Raw genomic sequence first — 22,593 nt, 5'->3', positions numbered from 1 at the left:
CCCGTGCCTTCGCCTTGTTAATTTCCTGCAATACCTTTGCGCACCATACATGGCCTCCCTGCATTTGGCCTATATAACTCACTGCTCGTTTCGGAAATAGTACCGCTAAAGGAAAATATGTCTCTCACACAACTGATGTTATCGGTAAATGACGTGTTCCTTTCAAAACAGAATTTATACATTCAGCCAGGTTTGAGGTCATGTGACCATATCGTAAGCCACCGTCGTATGCTTGTGTCCACTGTTCGAAAGGTATATTACATAGGTAGTCATGGCCCTCTTCGTTAATTGAATGGAAAACTGCCAACATCTCATGAAAACGGTCCTTACTTATCTCATACCCTGCCAATATAAGTTGATAGCGAAAATTACATACCACTTTTCCATTTAAAATAAATTCAATATTCCAAACGAAATTATATTAATAAAGATAAAGTTAAATACCCATGTTGGTTACTTGTCGTTTTTCAGTTGGACGCAAAGTGCCTTAGGCAATACCGATGGTGTGTGTGATGCCACATGTTTCCCTGTCGCACAATTGCGGCTAGTATTCCAGTGCCCTGATCTGATATGACACAAATATTAGGTTGGGGGCAAACATGCCTCCTTAGCCTAGAAAGAAAGAAATCCCAATCATCAGCTGACTCCCCTGGTGTTATTGCAAACGCAATTAGAAGGATTCTCCCACTGCCATCCTGTGCCACAGCTAGCAATAGCCGATGGGTATATCTACCGTACATAAAGGTACCGCCAATTTGTACCAATGGCTTACAATATGCAAATGCATCTTGGCATTGCTTAAAGCTCTAGAAGAGACGCTTAAATACTTGGCATCCACGGAACAATCGGTCGTTGTAGTATGCAGGTTCTGTTTGAAGGTCTGTTATGCAACCTGGGACGTATCTCTCTAGCACTTGACACCACTGCCATATTTCATTATATGAAGCGTCCCACCCACTATGCATCTTCTCCAAAGCCTTTGCTCAGCTATCCAAGCCTTGCAGTAAGAGGGCGTGTACCCCATTTGGTTACGAATATTGGCAATTAAGACTGGCACTGAAGTCCTTGGATCTGCCTTCACCGTGGGTAGTATTAAGCTAGCTAACATAGCTGAATCCATCTTGGGATGATCTTGTGAAATACCTGTCAACGAAGTACGTTAAATAATGTAACATTACATAATAACAGTATTATTCAAAAACCTTAAATATTGTACCTGCAGCACATGTATGTGGACATTTATACTTTTTTATCTCCCATAACCCTGTCCTTTTCCTCAACGAGGCGTAGATTTTCCATGAACAACTTCCGTCTTGCACTGCACACTTCGCCCAAACTTATCGGATTTAGATTTAACCACGTGGTGGTTAACACCGTTATTGATGCTATGTTGTTTCAATGCACCAAGAAAACTATCCTTATTGGAAAACTCCTTACTAACTTTAAATTCACTCGAATCCAATAACGAATTTCTATGATCACGTGTTCTGTGTGGTAGATCTGAAAACTCTAATGTATCATCTGCAGATAGATCAACATTATGCATGTGGGCTGGAGGCAAGTATGCCCTGAATCGTGGATCTTTTTCTTCATCTGAACCCCCTTCAACATCTTCAGGGTCAGTTGGAATAGGCTCCGGTTCAGAAAATAATCCAACTTCTGTACCATCGCGGCCTGGCTCTCGAGGTGGATCCATATCAAACTCATCATCTAACCCACCATCATCTGCGACGTATGAGGTCCCCTCACCAGTGGACGTCATGGGGAGTACATCATCCCTTTTTCTGGCCGTTTCATAACGTCCCCAATTGGATGTAGATTGCCAAGCACTATAAGTTGATGTCGTTCCCCAGTATGTATTTCCAACATCAAACATCGACCCACCTAGGTGCATGTCCCATCCACTAACAGAGTGTCGTGCAGGGGTTGTGTATTCCATACCGCTACCAAAAACTGGCGGTTCCGTGTTATGTAACCCACTAACAGAGTGTCGGGCAGGGGTCGTGTATTCCTCTCGAACAGCAGTCGCAAATGTATCATTTAGCGATGCAAATTGTACATATAACTTAGTATATGGTGCTCCACTAGTAAGATGAGTCTGCACCATTGCCTCCAAGCTACGAGCACCTTTGATGTCGAACGAGTCATATGTTACTGGATCAATAGAAGCACAAAATCGATACCTAATAGACAACACTTTCATTGGCGTCGTTTCGAATATTTTACGCCTAATCCTTTTACGAAGTTCTGTCAAATCTATGTTCTGGTTAAAAACCAGCCATATTGTATTCTCCGAAAAAAAAACAACACCGTTCTCGGTGTGAACCTCACCGTCATAGTAAATAGCAGCACTAATGCATTCACTCATCTTTAATTTTTATCCTTCTTAGCCTTTCTATTTTTTTTTCTGTAAGTTATGCAACCTGAGAACAAAATTTGGCTCATTTATAGCCCAAGTTATTTCAGAAACCACTGTAGCAAAAGAGCGTCCACGTGGGAGCTTCTTTCAGTACTTTTGCTGAAAATGCATCCTGCTTGAAGCGTTTTTGACACTATTTATGCAAATACGTCTTCTCAAAATTATTTTTTCAGAGACCACTGTAGCAAAAGAGCATCCACGTGAGAGCTTCTTCCAGTAATTTTGCTGAAAATGCATCCTGCTTGAAGCGTTTTTACCACTATTTGCGCAGACACGTCTTCTCAAAATTATTTTTTCAGAGACTATTGTAGCAAAAGAACGTCCACGTGGAAGCTTCTTTCAGTACTTTTGCTGACAATGCATCCTGCTTGAAGTATTTTTTAAACTATTTGCACAGACACGTCTTCTCAAAATTATTTTTTCAGATACTACTGTAGCAAAAGAGCGTCCACGTGGGAGCTTCTTTCAGTACTTTTGCTGACAATGCATCCTGCTTGAAGCGTTTTGACACTATTTGCGCAGACACGTCTTCTCAAATTTATTTTTTCATAGACTATTGTAGGAAAAGAGCGTCCACGTAGAAGCTTTTTTAGATTAACAAAGAATTTAATTAAGTTACCCTAAACCCCAAACCCTAATTTATTTGATTTTTTTTCTTAAATATCATAAAACCCTAAACCCTAAAATCTTAATCTAATTTTTTAAAAAAAATTATAATTAATTTACTCAAGTAACCCTAAACCCTAATTTATTTGATTTTTCCTTAAAACCATAAACACTAAACCATAATCTAATTTTTAAAATTAGTAATTAATTTAATTAACAAACACTAAACCTTAATTTATTTAATTTTTTCCTTAAAACCCTAAAATTTAAAAACCTAAAATTTTCAAAACCCTAACCCTAATTGCAGAAAACCCTAATAAAAACACGAGGAAAACACTTCCTCAAGGAAGTGCTTTACCTATGTGGACAGAAAGCGCGCCCTTAAGGAAGTATTTTCTGTCCATGTAGGCAAAGCGGAAGCGTTTTCCTGCTTTTTCCCCTGACAACGCACTGACATGAACGCGTTTTGTAAAAACTGGCCCATTCCGATTAATAATTTCTGACCTGGCCCATTTCGGTAAATTTAAAAAAAAAACGGGGCTTTTATTGGTAATTTGCCCTCAAATATTTTATCGAAAAGCTTTCAATATTTTCTAAAAATTGTTTAAAAATTATGTTTATTTTCAGACGAGATGAACTATATTTAAATATTTTAATCATGTAGATTTAGTACAGTGTAGTTCTAAACCTTTAATATGTGAAATTTTAAAATATTAATAATATTTAAAATTAGTATTTTTTTCTCACGGTTTAATTTTGAAATTTTATCTTCAACATTTGCTTTATCAGTATTTAAAATTACTTTTTATGGTAAAAAAATTAAATAATCCATGTGATAAAAGGTTAAATTGTTGATAATATAATATTTTAAACACAAGAATAATTTGAATTATATATTTATAAGTTTGACACCCATGATGGGGTGAGAAATAAAATTATGTGATAAATATATTTATAAAATAATTAATATAAAAAGCTTAATTAAAATGAGAAAGTAGAGTTCCCTTTGAATGTAAGAATAAATATTGATTCGCAACCTAATATATTTACAAACTAACATTTATAAGAATGTACAAATAACATATATAAAATTTATGTTTCTTTTTTATTTCTTAAATATTGATATTTTATAATAAATGATTTCCGCTTAAATATTTTATTATTTTTATATAAAATTATTGTGATGTAGTGAGTATTTGATATATTAATAATATATATATTTAAAAATTGGCATATACATTTTAAAAATATATATTTTTAATAGTTTATTACATCCTATAAGACAAACATATTCTGTTAAAAACTAGTAAAAGATGAGAATTGATGGGAAAAAAATTTCTAGTTTTACTTAGCAAAAGGCTGATTTTTTATATTTTAAAAAAAAAAGTGTTTGTGAATTAGATAAAGGCTAGCCTTTTTTATTTACCTGGCTGTGTAATTTCCGTTGGGTGATGAACTCAACCATTTGCAAGTTCCGAAATTCTGGGCCGAAAAGGGTTTATAAATTTTTATCCATTACTGCATATTCTTCTAGTATATCAGTTCCCTTTGAATGTTTTCACCCAACTCTTTCTTTGATATTTTGAGAAAGAATGAGCAACACGTTGATAATCAGTTCGGGAGAGATAATTTCCAACAACCCTGATCTTTTAACCCAACTCCTCCTCAGATTACGCACTAAAACTCTTCTGAAATTGGAGTGTGTTTCCAAACAATGGCTTTCTCTCATCTGCGACCCTCATTTCTGCATCTCCCACACTCGCTACCACCAAACCAATGGCTTCCTCAGCCCCACCGCTCTTTTTCTCAAATGGATTTACGCTTTACCCTCCGAGTTTGATGTGATTCCTTTGAAACATAACCGCGCGCAGAGTCAGAGTCCCTTTCTTTTATTACTTCAATTGTGCTCCCAACATCAATGTGCTTCAGTCTTGTTATGGGTTGTTTCTTTGTAAGTCCGAGATTGAAAACCCTAACAATGTTATCTCTAGGTACTTTATTTGCAGCCCTAGTACGAAGAAATTCAAGGAGCTATCTTTTCCAGAAAACACATTTAAGGACTCTGAATTTTATGTGAGTATGGCTTTTGATCCTCTCAAATCACCTCATTACAAGGTTATTTGTGTTCGTAAAGTGTCTGATCAACCTTCCTACTAGAAACTGGATGTATATTCATCGGAGACTGATTCTTGGAGTCTGTCTAGAACCAGCTTCTCTATGAATGTCAAAATACGATTTGAGGATGCGGTTTTCTGTAATGGAAAGATTCATTGGAATTGTTATTGGCGTTATTCATTGTATTTTGATATTGAGAATGAAAGCTTGGAACCATTTCCTATGCTAATATCCACAATGGAAGCACCTCAAGAGCGTATTTAGTTCGGAGAGTGTCGAGGTGTTTTATATATTTCAATCACTGGACTCTAAAGCATAGACTTTATATTGGGGATATTGGCAAGCATTTCCCTGATATAATCTGGGATATTCATCCAAATTCTCCAGCCTATCATTGGCATGCTCCCATATTTTCTGATGTGTGTATTACTCAATTTGAGAAAGATGAAGAACCAAAGGTTGTCATATGGATAGAGAATAAAGTCATTTGCTATGATTTTAATGATAGGGCATGGAAACCACTTTATGATCTAAGACCCGGAGTCACCGATGGCTCGTGGGATGGCTATTATTATAGGGGTTTTATTTTTCCTTATCAAAGTCTTCATGCCTTTCAGTACTTTGAGAACCTGTCTTCTGTTTGAGGTTGTATCTCCAATTTGGTCCTTTTTTGGTAAGTAACTGAGAAACTATCTCGTTTATTAGTGTCCCCTTGAGTCACTTGATTACATTTGGCAGTTTATCTTATATATGTTATATGTATCTATGTATTTATGTGTGTGTGTGTGTGTGTGTATGTGTATGTGTGTGTATAAGCCAATTTAATAGCTGACATGTAAGCCTACACGTATTTGTGTATGTCCATTGTAGGTTTGTTTCCCACCAATTATATTTGTTTGGCAGGATCTCCACAACATGCTCCTCTTATTTTTTATCATTGATGGATTCAGGGTTGATGATTCGTATTTTGGTATTTTGAGTTGTTATCAGAATCTGGAATCTGTTGATTGATGTTTGTAAGCAAATATTTCTTAGTTTGAGTCATTACTATTAATTTCTTATTTCATTTTTCATAGTAGCTTTCTTTCTTTGCATGTGGTTAGATACCGCAAATATTTGTTTGGCAAAAAAAAGAAAAGAAAAGAAAAAGTGCTGCGAAGTTTTATGACTTTGCATGTTTCTTGATGTACTTGTGTCAAACACTTGCACCCCACACATTTTCGGGCATAGATACGGAGATATGACCTCGAACTAAAGGGGCAAAACTTTGAAAAGTTGAGCATACCCATTGGTTCCATGTTTTGTCAAGTTAATGTTTGTAGTGTTAAAAGAGCAGCCAATGTTATGTTACTACTGCATCTTATAGTATTGTTTGGTTTTTGTTGTAGTAAAATTCTGCTTTCAATTCAACAGATGGAACGGAGGTTCGGATTTTGTACTTTTACATGGAATACCCAGGTAGAGAGAAGATTTACTTGAATATCAGGACAGGAAGGATCCGAAATCATTTTGTTGGTCGAGATTCATGCATAATCTTATAGTATGGTACACGGTTGGTTGCTTTTTCTTTCGAGACCTCAATCTGGCTTTTCTGTTGAACTTCAGTTTTGGAGTAGTTTTCTTTCCATGATACTGTTGTTGAATATATTTTTGATTATGGGAAACGTAGCAATCAAGAAGTATAGTATCATCATCATGGAATATTACTATCAAAACTGAAATAATTTGATTCTTTTTTAGTTTTGATGGTTTGAAAATGGAACTTGCTATGGAAGTTCAATCTCCACGGAAAACTACGTACGAAATTGTTGTTCAAAGATTTGGGGTTTCAGTTCTAACCTAATTTAAACTGTAAAGAAAAAAACAATGTTGTTGAGATCGGATTGGACCAACTGATTAGATCAAGAATCGGTTGGTATGTCAGCACGAAGAACTGGTATGGTTGAACTTTGTTTTTTTTTTTTATATTAAGATCAACAACCATCAAGATCCTCATCTAATTAAATTTAAACACGCATGCCATCAACGTCAAGATGATGATTGAGCAAGGGGAATGGCAAGGGTTTGAATTTGTCTCATCTAAATATATTTTTCTGGTAAGGGTCTCATTTAAGTATATATTTCTCGAGCAAACTGAATGGTAAGGGTTTGAACTACTCATCTCATCTAAGTATGAAATTGATTAAATCTTTGTAAGTTCAAAAAAAAAAAAGTTTAATATAGTATAAAAGAACTCCAAAATATCTAAAATATCAATTAGGCTCCACCCAAATTAATTGTCTAAATATTTTTAGTGGTAACGAGTGAAATTGCCTATTGATGCAGAGGGTTGATCCAGACAACCGACATTTCTCAAGGGTGATTTAGGAAGGAGAAGTGGTGGTGTTTCCAAAAGGTGTGCTTCGCTTTGGGGTGAATGTTGGTGAGAAGCATGCTGCAAATTTGCGTGTCATAATACCCAAAACCTACCAAATCGCCTCTTTGATTTTACCTTTTTATTTTTATTTTTTTAGATTTTTACAATTTTTTATAATTTTAAAATATATTTAGAAAAATAAATGTTCAGATTCAAAGGAATCAGGACAACCATTTGAGGAATATGTTCCCTAAATTTAAAGACTTCTTGCAAAAAATATTTACCATTCATCTTTTTCTTTTGAAGACTTTGAAGCATTTTGCAGTCTTATTTTTCCTTTTGAAGACTTTAAACTCTTTAAACTTTCAAGTCGTGTGTTGGAAAAATGGATGAGACAAACCAACCTAAAAAAAATCCGAAATAGTCTCCTAGCCACGGGTCCACCCATTAGACTTGATGAGCAACGGTGTAGGATCCCATTTTTTATTTTTTATTTTTGGTAGAAAAAGAATGATGAAAGGTCAATTACAAAGTAGCACCAAGACTATTAAGAGAAAATTGGCCATCTAACCGTAATTGGTCAGCAACCGTTGCAGGGATATCTTGGAAAACTTGGGGACCGAAAAGGAGTCCCTCCATCAGCCCAGCCAGTATGTGGGCAGCCATATTTGCCTCCCTTGAGACCTGCTGTATATTCACCTGCCATTCTCATCTACAAAGTTCTAGAATTCTTAAGACCGAATATTTATTTAATTGCCCTCAAAAACTACCATGAATGGCTTCAATGATTAGGGCACAATCTGTTTCGATAATATCATTAACAGATTTTGCATCCCAAGCTGTGTAATCCGAATTTAAGTGATGCCCATGTTGCACCACTGCATCACCAAACTCTAAATCATAAGATGTATTACACACAACGTTCTGAAACACCCCTTGAGTCCAAGTAAACCAAGGCCCAATGAAGCCCACGTCTAGGAGACTCAAATCAAACATGAGCTAATTTCCAGGTTCCATCAACCGAGTTTTGTCATATGTTTTACATAAAATTTTCATAATTATTCAACTTTATTTCTAAATTTACTACCTAATTAAATATTAACCTTTTTTATACAATAAACCTATTTCTATCTCTATAACCCTTATTTACTTCTAAATTTATTTACGTTACTCATAACTATTATTACCCTTAAATTAGAGTGAAATATATATTTAAGTATGCTCAAATCTATATCTTATTGATTGTTGCAATAACAACAATACCAACTAAACTAAAGCTCCATCTACTTAAAACATTAACTTAATAATTATCTAATGTAATTAAAATTATTTTAATCTCTTGTGTAGCAGGATACAAAATCTCCTTAGATAAAAAAATTAATAACAAAACGGAATAAGATTGAAAATAAAATATATTTATATCCAGAATAAATTTCAACAAATCCACAAATTATTGAAATTCAAAGAAAATTTACATAATTCTAACCTAAAATCTTAAAGTTTTTCGGCTTTTAGATAGAAAAATGATAAAGTCCTTTATTCCAAAATTTAAAATTTAATATTTATGATAAATAAATTATAATGTTTTAAGTATTAAATGATTTTTGTATATAAATATTATATTAAAACAAACAATTTAGAAGATACTTTCACTTTATCTTAATTAAAATATAAATTATTATCTAACCTATTAATTTAATTTATCAATTATTTTAAATAAATTAAAACTCTAGTTATCCTAATTTAATTTAAACTCTTAATTATCTTAATTTGATTTAAATTCTTAATTATCTTAACTAAAATCTAAATTATTATCTAACCTATTAATTAAATTCCTAATTATGTTATCTAATCTTCTAACCCAAATCCTCCTCAGATTACACACTAAAACTCTTCTCAGATTCAAGTGTGTTTCCAAACAATGCCTTTCTCTCATTTCTGCATCTCCCACACTCGCTACCACCAAACCATTGGCTTCCTCAGCCCCACCGCTCTTCTTCTTACACTTTACCCTCTGAGTTTGATGCGGTTCCTCTGAAGCATAACGGCAGAGTCAGAGTCCCTTTCTTTGATTAATTGAATTCTGCCCCTAGCATCGATGTTCTTCAGTCTTGTTATGGGTTGTTTTTTTGTAAGTCCGAGGTCGGAAACCTTAAAAACGTCATCTCTAGGTACTTTATTTGCAACCCTAGTACTAAGAAATTCAAGGAGTTATCTTTACCTGAAAACCCTTTTAAGGACTTAATATAAAATTTTATGTAAATATGGCTTTTGATCCTCTGAAATCGCCTTTTTACAAGGTTATTTGTGTTCGTGAAGTACCTGATTAACCTTCCAACTATAAACCGGATGTATATTCATCTGAGTCTGATTCTTGGACTCTATCTAGAATCAGTTTCTCTGTGAAAAACAATATACAATTTTTGGATGCTGTTTTCCGTAATGGAAAGATTCATTGGAATTGTTATTGGGAGGATTCATTTTATTTTGATGCAGAGAATGAACCATTGACGATGCCAATATCGACTATGGAAGCACCTCAAATGTGCAGTTATATGGGGGAGTGTCGAGGTGTTTTATATGTTTCAGTGACTTCTTTGTCCTTACGAGTTGAGAATTTGATGTATTTGAGATGGCAAGTGATTATTCCCACTGGACCCTAAAGCACCTACTGTATATTGGGGAAATTGAGAGGGGATTTCCCAGATATAACATGGCCTATGATGCTCCTGTGCATTACCAAAGGTTGTGGTGTGGACAGAGAATAAAGGAATTTTGTTTGCCTTCATGATGTAAGGTCCGTGAGATGATACTTCACTTTATCAAACTCTGAATGCCTATCAGTACGTTGAGAACCTGACTTGTGTTTGAGGTTGTATCCCCAGTATCTAAGAAACTATTTCATATATTATAGTGTATTGAATAACTAGAACTCCTTAAGCCAATTCAATAACTAGAAATAAAGGCTATTCTATTTATGTGTGTAAGCTAATTGACATGTAATCCTACATATATGCATGTTTGTGTTCCCACCAAATATCTCCAAAGCATGCTCCTTTTAACCATTGATGGATTCAGGGTCGATGTTTCTTATTTTGACTTTTTCAAGTTTTCATAAGCAAGTATTTCTTAGTTTCAGTTGTTGCACTTAATTTCTTATTTCATATCTTATATTACCGGCTTTCTTCACAAATATTTATTTGCCTTTATTTTTTTTATTTTTTTTTTAAAATATACTTATCGGACGCCCATGTCAAACATACTTTTTGTTCAAGTTAGTAATCATATATATAAATATATGAAAGCTTATCTTTTTTTGTTTAATTCCTCTTTCTGTGTGCAATGTTGCATGCCATGACATTGAAGTCAATGTTTGGAGTGTTTAAGAGTAGCAAGTTATGTTAGTACATCTTATAGAATTGTCTCTTTTTTTTTTTTTTTTAAATTAGGAGTGTCCATCTGATTAATTCTGTTTGGATTATGTTACTTCAATTTTTTGTATTATTTTAAATATATTAAATGAGTTATATTTAAATATTTTTATACTTGATTTGGGAAATCAAATTTAATTTATTTTTTAAGTATTTTAAAATTTTAATTTAAATTCAAATTAAGTATTAAAATTGAATTTGAGATTGGGAATTGAACTTCAGCTTGCTATGAGTTTAATGAAGCAAAGTTGAGAAATTTTAACTTTTATTTTGATTTAAAATTAGAATTTAAAATAAAATTCAAAATTACAATTTTGCATTGAGCTTGAGTCATGTAATGTCTGCCTTTCATTTCCCGCCTTAGTTACGACCCAGCAACAAAGTTTTTTTAGAATATAAGTTAGTATTTGATAAATTAAAAATTAAGTTTTTAAAAATTAAATATTGAAAATTTAAATAATAAAATTGCTTGATGTATTACATAAAATTAATTATGGAATATAATTAGATTGTTTAATAAATAAAAATTTTAAATTATATTTTATATTTTATTCTTAACTTTTTAACATTTCATTTTATTCTAAATAAAAATAAAATTTAACTATAAATAAATAATTTTTTATAAAAGAATATAATATAAATTAAATTAAATTAATTAAAAATATTCTCCACATAAGTAAAAATTCTAATACAGGGTTTAAAACAAGTCCTAAGTTAATAAAAACAAAAAGGCAGAAGCCTAAATGCATTCCATTCCCGCCATGACTTCCCGCCTTATCTTAATACTTGGCAAATTTGTATTCCTCTCTCCTCTATATTTTCCCATTGTTATACACAATATCAACACACTTTATCTTTAAAGTTACAGAAAAGAGGGAACAAGACAAAACCCTAAGTTATATCACTAGATAAATTATATATATATTAATTTGATAAAGTAAAGGACGATAAAGCAATATTCCATTCTTTTCAAAGGTGTTTTTTCAATTATTTTTATTGACTGAAAGTGAAACTTGCCATGGAAGTTCCATGTATAGCCAACTATAAAATTGTTGTTCAAAGAATTGGGGTTTGAACCACCTAATTTCAACAATGAACCCTAAATTGATGATCAGTTCTGCGGAAAAGATTGGCAACAACCAAGATTTGTTAGCCCAAATACTTCTTAGATTACCCGCTAAATCACTGATCAAATTCAAGTGTGTCTCAAAACAATGGCTTTCTCTCATTTCAAATCCTCAGTTTTGTCTCTCCCACACTCGCCATCAAGGTGATGAAGGGTTTCTCCACGCTACTGCTCTTCTCCTCAAAGTTCAGTACATAGTATCACCCGAATTCGATGTGGTTCCTTTGAAACATTTCAGTCAAGTCCCCTTCTTTGATTACATTTCTACTTCAGGTCTCAACATACTTCAATCTTGTAATGGATTGTTTGTTTGTGAGGCACTCGATGACGATTTAAATGTGTCTGGGTATTTCATCTGCAATCCAACTACTAAGCAATTCAAGAAGCTATCTTTTCTTCAAAACCCCATTAAAGATTGTGAGTTTTATGTTAGTTTGGCTTTTGATCCTCTTCAATCTCCTCATTACAAGATTATTGTTGTTCGAGAAGTGTTGGAAAACTCTTTCATCTTTGAGCTGGATATATATGCGTCCGAATCTGATAGTTGGAAAATAGCCACAACTATTTTCGAAACCAAAGAAGAAGCTTGCATGGCGTTTGAGGATGCTGTTTTCTGTAATGGGAAACTTCATTGGAACAGTTATGGAAACCAGTCATTGTATTTGGTTGTAGAGAAGGAATGCTTGCAGATGATGCCAATGCCAACGAAATTAAGAGGAAACCATCGGCTTGAGATTTATAGGTATTTTGGTGAGAGCGGTGGGCGTTTACATCTTGCTGTGACATACCATGCTTTCATTGATTTGGACTTATATGTTCATCAAATGGCAAGCGACTATTCACATTGGTTCTTGAAACATCGTCTGAATGTGGGCGACGCCATGAAAGTTTTCCCGGAGCTGAACTTGGGGTGTCATCCATTTACGTCTGGGTTCTCTGGTGTGAGTTTTGTTGGATCCGAGAGAAAAGAGGAGGCTAAAGTTGTGATATGGGCAGATGGTAAGATAATATGCTATGATTTCAATGATGGGGCATGGAAAATGATGCATGATCCAGGGCCTGGTCTCAAGATTGGCACTCCATTTGAGGGTTTCAATCATTTACATGAACAAAGGTTTATTCCTTACAAATACTTTGAGTCCGTGTATGTATTTTAGGATATGTAACTTCTACGACCAGTCCAACACCAGTAGTCGAGGGTGATATATATATATATGGGTATGATGATGCATCATTCATGTTTTGATGTATACGTATGTATGTAGGTAATATAGTAAAGTGATTTTGTTAGAAACAATATACAGTAAGAGATGTTATTTTGTCATAAATATATTGTAAAAATGAGATGAAGTTTATATTTGAGAGGTAGAGAGTGATTGCTTTACGACCACAGATCTCATCATGGGCAACAGCAATAGTCTTAAAGCTAGACGCACTTTGAATGAAGTTAGGAGGTTGTGCCATCAAAATTGGCAAGTCGCATTAAGAACAAAATATAGTATTCCCCTTTAAAAATAAAATCAAACCCAGAAGTCAGCCAACTTCGGTGTCAGGTCGCTGCATTGGTCGTCACCGTCGGTGTTCAATGGAGCCCAAACTTCACATCTGTCAGAATTGTGTGACCCAAATTCTAAGAGATTGCTTGCAAGTCAAGTTAAATAAAAATATATACTTTTCTAGAAGTTTTAGTATTTATTAGTATAATATATTTAATAATTATTAGCATAGTTTATTTGACTTACTAGCTTAGCTTATAAATAGACTCTTTTACAACCTTAGAAAAATACACCCATTAAAGATTAGAACTCATAACACATTTAGAGAATTTTGTGTTTATGTTTTAAGGTTTTTTATCTTTTATACTCTTCGTTCTTTTGCCGTTATAGTAAAATTATCTTTGCCCATGGTTTTTTATCCTCTTTAGAGGGATTTTTTCACGTTAAATTTCTGTGTCTAATTTCTTAATTTATTCCGCTATTTTTTTTCTTGTTACTTAATCAAATCGATTCCCAACAAGTGGTATCAGAGCTAGTTCAATTTTCATAGATCATCCCGTTTAGAGATGGCAGCAACAAGGTTTGAAATTGAGAAGTTCGATGGTGAGACAAATTTCAATCTGTGGCAAGTTCGGATGTTGTTACCGGGAAAAAGCCTGAGAATCTAAATCAAACAGAATGGGAAGAGCTTGATGAAAAGGCATTGTCTGCAATCCAGTTGTGCATCGTGAGTACGGTATTGCAGAAGGTATTGATGGAGAAGACCTCATTCGCCTTATGGAAAATGTTAGAAACTCTTTATGCGACTAAGTCTCTAGCTAACCGTTTGGTGTTGAAACAACGTCTATTTACGTTTCGCATGAACGAAAGTGAGCTTCTTAAAGATCACATCAGTCAATTTATTACTCTTTTAAATAAATTAAAGAATGTTGAGGTTTAGATTGGCAATGAAGATCAGACTTTAGATTGGCAATGAAGATCAGACTATGCTATTATTGTGCTTTTTACCCCCTTCATACAAGTCTTTTAGGGAGACCCTAATTTATGGCAAAGACAAACTCTCGTTCGAAGATGTGAATTGTCATTTGTTGAGTAGAGACAAACTCGACAATGAGTTTGGTTTGCATAGCAAGGCAAATAGGCAAGCTTCTGTTTTGGTAGTATCAAAGAAACGAGACAAAAGGTGTCGCTATTGTAAAAAGTTAGGTCACGTCAAAGCAGCTTGTTATAAACTGCGAAATAAAAGAGCCGTTGAGAGTAACGAGGAAGATGTAGCTAGTGCTAATTTGATCGATGAAAGCGGTGATAATTTCTTGTTAGTGTCAACGAGTGATAACTCTAAGTTCACGTCCGAGTAGATCCTAAATTCAGGATGTTCTTTCCCATGTGTCCCAATAGAGAATAGTTCTCCACATACAGTTTGGTTGAAGGTAGAGTTGTGCGCATGGGAAGCGATTCATCTAGTAAGGTAATTGGTATTGGTACAGTTAAAATTAGGATACACGATGGGACGATTAGGACACTCTTAAATGTCAGGAATATACCTGATTTACGAAAAAATCTCTTCTCCTTGAGTATTTTAGACTTGAAAAGATGCAGAATCAACATCGAGTCGAGCAACATTAAAGTATCTCGTGAAGCTCTCGTTTTGTTAAAAGGTGAAAGAACCGACAGTCTTTATATTCTGGATGACCGGTGAAATAGGATGTCTCTCGTCCGTTACGGAGTCGAAGTCAACTTGTTTGGAGTGGAGGCAACCTGGTTATAGGAGGGAAAAAAGGTATGACCGTTTTGTTGACAAGAGGTTCTCTTTTGGATGCAAGTTTTGAAAAGTTAGGGCACTGTGTTCATGAAAATCAGACTCGAGTTAGTTTTGATTTGGCAGTGCACATGTCGAAGGCTAGAAGTCTTCCAGCTTCTAAGTATAGATTCAACTCAATTAATTCCTTGCATAATTCAAGATAGGCCTGTGATGGGTTTTGGCAAAGATGGCGTTGAAAGAATTCGTGTCAAGGTGGAGATTGTTAGAGTTGTGTGACCCAAATTCTAAGAGATTATTTGCAAGTCAAGTTAAACAAAAAAATATTTTCTTTCTAGAAGATTTATTATTTATTAGTATAATATATTTAGCATTTATTAGCATAATTTATTTGACTTACTAATTTAGCCTATAAATAGGCTCTTTTACAACCTTAGAAAAACACACTCATTAGAGATTAGAACTCATAACACGTTTAGAAAATTTTATATTTATGTTTTGAGGGTTCTTTGTTTTCGGGTTTTCGGGGTTTAATTTTTATCTCCATCTTTTGTACTTTTCATTCTTTTGCCATTATAGTAAAATTACATTTACTTGTAGTTTTTTATCCTCTTTAGAGTGTTTTTTCACGTTAAATTTGTGTGTTCAATTTCTCAATTTATTCAGCTATTTTTTTTCTCTCCCCTTGTTTCCTCCACTCCCTTTACGCTTTTAAATTAAACCAGATGTTGCTTTATCCATAAATTAAAAAAAAAAAACATTTGTCTGCAAAAATCAATGGTGTAAGAAAGAGCATATTCAGTCACTAGAATGCAAAATAACCGAATGGAGGAGATTCAAAGGGCCAATATTTTGATATTTTCTTGTAAAGTAAGCTTAGCACATTGATAAATGGATGTTTAAGGTACATCATTATCGTTAATGGCGGAGATTCACAGGGGAAAAAAGAGGGAAATAATTCCCCAAATGGCCTTTTTTCCTTTTTCATCTATTTTTGGAAGGTGATGCCATCAGAATAAAAAATGACCCACTTAGTTTATCACAATTTTCAATATAATTGCTATTACAACAATGATAAAAAGCAATTGCTTTTTCAATTTTCCATCGTAGAGACAAGGGAAAGACATTGCAGATAAAGATGATGTTTTGGTCCTTGGGGATAAACAAGTGACTAGAGCAGGAAATCTCTTGACAAAGCTCTTTGAAGGCTTTGCATGCCTGCAGTTTTATGTTCCAACAAGAAAATAAGTCATCAGTCAGATTTTCTCAGAAACCAAACAACAATAACAAGTGACTAACCCTTCATAAATCTCAGTTTCAAGGCCATCAACTCTGCAGCAGAAGCTACAAGGAATTCAACTTGGCACCGTCGCCTCATGTTTTGATTCCAACCGGTAAATGTACCCAAGCTTCCTTTATGTCCCCTAAAGATGAAAACGTCAGACTAAGGGTCTCGAAGACGATGAAAACTGATTCTCCAACAAATGTCAACCGGGCAGAAAAAACCTTTATTTGTCAACAGTTAGAATATTATATGTTGTTGATTTTGTTATTATTTTAAAAATATTTGTTTATTAAAGTAGATTTATTTTAATATTATTTAAGTATGAATATTAAATATTTTTAATTTATTTTTAATTTATTGAGAAATATTTATTTAAATATTTATAGTGAATTTAATTTATTATATTTTTAAATTTATTTTATATAAAATAATAATTTAAAAATTTTAATACAAAAAGTTAAATTTAAATAAAATTTTAGATCATCTTATAAGCCCAACCTAAAATTATATTGAAACCTAACCCGACCACCATCACTTCTAATCCAAGGGTATCGAAAGAGGGTGTTATTATTGTAGTACAAACAGGGACAAAGAATTTTGGATGTTCAAAACAAGAGCAAAAACGTAAAGGAGCGGAAGAAACAAAGGGAGAGACACTATTTTCATTTTGGAGGCTCCATAGGCCACCGGGGGTGACGGCATGTGCAGCGACTCGACGCCGGAGTTGACCGGCTTCTGCGTTTGGTTTTAGTTTTAAAGGGCAGCATTTGAGTTGACAGAAAGTAGAGAAGAAATAAAAATGTAGAAAAAGAAAAAATGTGGTGCGGGCCACACATGCATAAAAAAATATTATTATGTGTATATGTTAAAGACGTGTAGCATTTAATCATTACGAGTGATTTTGGTTCCACATAAAATTAAATTATTATAGTGAAACTGTTATAATTGAAACAAATATTTATATAGTTTGGCAATTAATGATAAGCCTAACTACAAACAAAAACCCTTTTTTTTGTAATTTTCGGCGGCAGCTGGTGAACTCAACCATTTGCAAGTTCAGAACTTGGGGGCCAAAAGAGTATGTAAAATGGTACCCATCTATGGTTATTCTTCAAATTCCTTTGAATATTTTGATAAACAATGAACAATACTTGCTTCATACTCACTTCAGCAGAAGGAAGGGTTGGATTATCACAATCATATAAGTTCTGAAAAGCAAAGGAAATATATTCTTTTCAACATCAACCTAAATAATTTTGGGAATTAAGGAGTAGATTTAATTAAATTTATTATTTTACAATTAATTCATAAATTTTAAAAATAAATTCTAATAAACATTTTTATTTTTAATATTATATGTGTTTAGTCTTTTTTTTCATTCTAAAAATAGTAAATTACATCTATAATCAATTTGAAATAGAATGATTCACTAGTAACATTTTATTACTTTTAACTAAAACTATAACCTCTCTAATTCAGATTTTTTTTTTTATTTACAACATAAAAATTTACTTTTTCTTTTCTTTTCCTCTCTGTTTTACTATTTTCTTTTCTACCCACCATCACCATACAACATCTTCATGCCTCAAATCACTTATCCTCGCCAAGTAAGAGTCAAAGCCACCCAAATTCCCCCACCGTACCCATCTCCACTGCAATTTTACTGCCCAGAACCTCCACCATCTCATCACTACCGAGTCTCCCCAACCGCCCACCATCAAGATCACTCTCTGCCCTCTCTAAACCATAGCCACCACCTTCACCAACACTACTTACTCTATCACCATTTCACCACCATCACAGCATAAAAGAGAATCAGCAAAAATTCATCTGTGGGTTTGTTGTTGATGGTCGTCGGTTGGCTACCAGTTTTTGCTCTTGTGTCTTTCGCCGTGTTTGTGGTGGAGTAAATCAGTCGGCTCACATTCTCTCAAAATAGGATTTCTCAGATATCTCAGCTATTGAAAATCTTGTTTGGATCGAGGAGATTCCGGTGTGCATTGCTGGCTAGGTTCATCGAGATGGGATAGGTGTTGTGACTTTCTAAGGATCATCGTCTTTGTCCTTGAGCTTTGTCCGCGTCGGTGGCTCTTGGTGGATCGAGCTTTGAAGGTTAAGGGTCTTGATATTTGCTTTTGTCTACAGGTTCTCATCTGTGGAGCTCTATGTATAGTTGATTTCATTGATTGCCATATTTGTGTACAGTTGATTTCATTCGCAACTCTTCAAGCGTATTAGGATTTTAGGGTGAGATGTAAGGAGTGTATCTATTGATTTGGGTTAGTCTAACCTAATCTTTCTTTTATTACTGTTAAATGATAAAATCTTTATTTCAAAAAAAGAAATAGAAACCGTAGCATTTAGCAAACCCAATCACTTTCAAAGCAATCAAATAAAATCTACTCAAGCCTATGTTTAGGGGTATTTTTATTTAAATGTCCTTAATCTAATATATTCAAATAATGTGATTTTTATCTTTAATTAAAGAAAACCCTTCGTCTTACATTTTGGAATACATGCCAAATCATGTAATGAATGCTATTCCCGCCCTTCTTGCCGTATTTAGAAGCTTGACAATAAATCTTATTAAGTAATATTTTTCTTGTCCTTTATTGACCTGAGTATTTAGGTATTTATACATGTTTTTATCGGTACTATTATAGCTCATGATGAGGCTCCATTATTTTGTCTTGACTCTGCTGTTTCAGTATTGAAATTCTCTATCCCTCATACTGACATTCTCTACGCACTTTAGATTTGCTGAGCACGTGTCTACGGAGCTCGCGGTCCTTTCTGCTCTTGGGACTGGCGTTCTAAGCGAGCTCCATACCTACTGGACACGTGTCTGCGTGGCCTATGGAGCATGTGGCACCTCTTGCGAGTTCATTGCGTGCATACGAAGTGAGACTGCAACCTTCCCTAGGTCCTCGTAAACTGGTCTGTAATATTATCTCGCAAGCTGGTTCTGCGAGTTGTACCTGTGATCTTGCCCTATGAGCTCGCGCAAGGTTCCTATAAGCTGGGTCTATAGTCTTGCCTTACAATCTGGTTCGCTTTGTTGTCCTCTCGTAGTCGGGTCATGGGTCGAAGGCTCGAATCTTTTCTCAGATTCGAGTATCAGGTTATTGACGTATAACAAATCCAATGCCATTTCATTAGGTCAGCGAGTGAAGCAAAATTGGGTTTTCTTTCAGCTTTTAAGTTTGAACTTAATTTCAACCATGAACAACAATCTTGCGGAAAAGATTGACAACAATCAAGATTTGTTAACCCAAATCCTCTTGAGGTTACCCACTAAATTACTAATCAAATTCAAGTGTGTCTCAAAACAGTGGCCTTCTCTCTCATTTCAAACCCTCACTTATGCCTTCCCCACACTCGCCACCAACGCCATTAGTTTCTAGAACCTACTACTCTTGTGCTCAAGGTTCAGTTCATTATATCACCTAATGATAAGGGAGGGGTGGAAGAGGATTGTATTTAAATTGTTCAACTCAATAAAGAAAGATTTAAACCTAACTTGAAAAGAAGAAATAAAAACATTTAGAAATAAAGAAAATGAAAACACTAACCCCACGTTTGGTTCACTATAATGGAATAGAGTTGTAATCAGTAATTCAATTGTTTGGTTGAATGGAATGAAATAAAACTGTTGTCAAAACCTTTTTTTTTTGAAAACGGGGTCGACTTTGGCTTTGAAAATGAAAACGAACATGAGAGTCACCACCAATCCTTTTATTTAGGTGTGATCGAATCACCTAGAAATTTGGTCGTTTTAATAAAAATCTCGATTTACTAAAATAATAATCTTTGGTCTACGAAATTTGGGAAAACGAGTTCGGTAGTCAGTTACATGTGAGGAAGGATTAGCACCCTTGTCACGCCCAAAATTGGTACCTAATTGATTAATTATCGTCTTAATGCCGAAAGTTGAAAAAATTTTAAAAGAAATTTTAAAATACGATCCCTTTTTATGAATGTTAATTTTAAAACACTTGAATCACATTGAAACGAACATCAAATGCCCACCTGTCCCGAGATAACAAAATGCCACATCCCGTAAGTTAGGATGCGACGTTCGAATCTTCGGGAATAAGTTTGCCTTTAATTTTTTATCGAAACTTCGTGTATTTTGAAATCTAAAAGGATATTTGGTTATTTAGGTTTAACAAGAAAATCAAAACCCCGTAAGTTAGGGTACGGCTTTCTCGAATTCCCAAAACTCGAAATATTACTTTATTTTGAAAATTTTCCTTTCGAAAAATAAGAAATATGACACTTAACAATATGCGTTTATTTTGTTTGGAATAAAATGAAACGATCTATATTGGATGAATATGTTGGAACTTCATACCTGATGCGATTTAAACGAAATAAAACAAAAATATAACATAGAGCATGGAATAATAAAACACGAATTAGATGCAAGGTTGATGAATGTCAACAACATGAGGATGTTAAATAAATAATTTCAATAACATGTAATGGTAATATTCACACGGCGTACACCATTTTTAATATCAACATTAATAAGCATAGAAATGAAATAATAATATAAAACAACTTAAACAAATAATAAGATAATTTTAAATAAATAATATATATATATTATATATATATATATATATATATAAAGGTTTAAAATAGATACTATAAAAGCAATTTAAAGTAAATAATATAAAACAATTTAAAATCATTAATATTAAAAACAATAAAATAATATATATAGAGCAACTTAAACTAAAACAATTCAAACTAACATATAAAAAGTTTAAAACAAAATAAATTTACAATAAATAATATATAAAAAGTATATAAAACAGTTCAATATAAACCATACATGAAATCTTAAAATGAATAATAATAAAAGGTTTACAATGAATAACAGAGAGTATTTGAAAGTTAACATGTATAAAAATTTAAAATAAATCATATATATATAAAATAGCTTAAAGTAAATAACATATAAAAATATTTAAAATAAATAATATGTAAAACAATTTAAAATAACTAATGCAAAAAAACCTTAAAATAAAAGTATAGAATAACTTAAAACAATGCACAATAAAACAATTTAAAATGAATATTATAAAGCAATTTTAAATAAATTATACATAAAATAGTTTAAAAGAACTAATATGTAAAAATACCTAAAATAAGTAATACATAAAATTGTTAAAATAATATATATATATATATATATATATAAATAATAAATAAGTAGAATATATAAAATAGTTTGATTCTAAACGGTTAAGGATAGAGTTGAAAAAAGGTTAAAATGTGGGGTATAAATCATAAATAATAAAAGTTGCTAGGGACTAGAATAGAACGCACGTGAAGGAACAGGGGTTAACTGGGTAATTATTCCCCAACCCCTATGCGCAGCGTTTCAATATAGGACCGAAATGTAACTAGAATAAAATTATGCGGGTAAATCTCAAAAATGTAAAACAGTTATAAAACCAAATTGAAATGTACAAGAAAAATGGGGGATTAAAATAGCAAATAGCCTATTTGGGCTTTAAAAACACGCGGATCCCCCCATTAATCGGGTCGGGTCGCGGGTTTTCCCCCCTAAACGACACCGTTTTAAGGCGTGTGGGGGAAAAGCAAGGCGCTACCGTTTTGCATGGCTATTAAAGCCAATTTTTTTTTAAAATTTTTCATTTCAGCCCATTTTGAGGAAAAAATTCAGAAACCCCTTTTTTCCTATAGTTTTGAAACCCATCATCGCCGCCATCGTCGCGGCACCATTGTGGGCAGTGGTTGGAGTCGCGTGAAAATGGGGGTTTTTAACCCCCATTTAAAGCGCCCGAAGGCCATGCCTTCTCAGCCCGAAAGCTCGAGAGAAGAAAGCCTCCCCTCTCTCTTTGGACTCGGTTTCGACGACGGAGAGGGGCTCCAACACACGTCTCCAGGGCGATTCAGGTAAGTGTTTCCTTCTTTTTTATTTTTTTTTTGTTTAAAATAGATTTATCAAAAAAATAAAAACAAAAA

At 33.6% G+C, this 22,593-nt stretch overlaps 1 protein-coding gene, 2 long non-coding RNA genes and 1 pseudogene across 3 annotated transcripts; all 4 read left to right on the top strand.

Moving 5' to 3' along the window:
• The first annotated feature begins 4,346 nt into the window (after window positions 1-4,346).
• On the top strand, window positions 4,347-5,492 carry LOC128286915 (F-box protein At5g07610-like; annotated as a pseudogene).
• A 107-nt stretch (window positions 5,493-5,599) lies between these two features.
• Window positions 5,600-7,245, top strand: LOC128286916 (uncharacterized). Its single transcript, XR_008277604.1, has 3 exons — window positions 5,600-5,813; window positions 6,554-7,076; window positions 7,174-7,245. It is a non-coding gene; the product is annotated as an uncharacterized LOC128286916 (long non-coding RNA).
• A 2,115-nt stretch (window positions 7,246-9,360) lies between these two features.
• On the top strand, window positions 9,361-10,514 carry LOC128286407 (uncharacterized). The gene is made up of 2 exons (XR_008276955.1): window positions 9,361-9,667; window positions 9,993-10,514. It is a non-coding gene; the product is annotated as an uncharacterized LOC128286407 (long non-coding RNA).
• A 1,441-nt stretch (window positions 10,515-11,955) lies between these two features.
• On the top strand, window positions 11,956-13,415 carry LOC108462688 (F-box protein At5g07610-like). The gene has a single exon (XM_017762608.2). It carries the CDS (start codon window positions 12,020-12,022, stop codon window positions 13,208-13,210), a length of 1,191 nt encoding a protein of 396 aa, XP_017618097.1. The 5' UTR covers window positions 11,956-12,019; the 3' UTR covers window positions 13,211-13,415.
• The last annotated feature ends 9,178 nt before the right edge of the window (window positions 13,416-22,593 follow it).

Source organism: Gossypium arboreum, chromosome 13, assembly GCF_025698485.1.
Source record: "Gossypium arboreum isolate Shixiya-1 chromosome 13, ASM2569848v2, whole genome shotgun sequence".
Lineage (NCBI taxonomy): Eukaryota > Viridiplantae > Streptophyta > Magnoliopsida > Malvales > Malvaceae > Gossypium > Gossypium arboreum.
This window is presented reverse-complemented; position numbering and strand designations above follow the sequence as displayed.

Bases quoted from the DNA above. Each gene is read 5' to 3' on its own strand.
- LOC108462688 (XM_017762608.2), top strand. From the start codon at position 12,020: ATGAACCCTAAATTGATGATCAGTTCTGCGGAAAAGATTGGCAACAAC.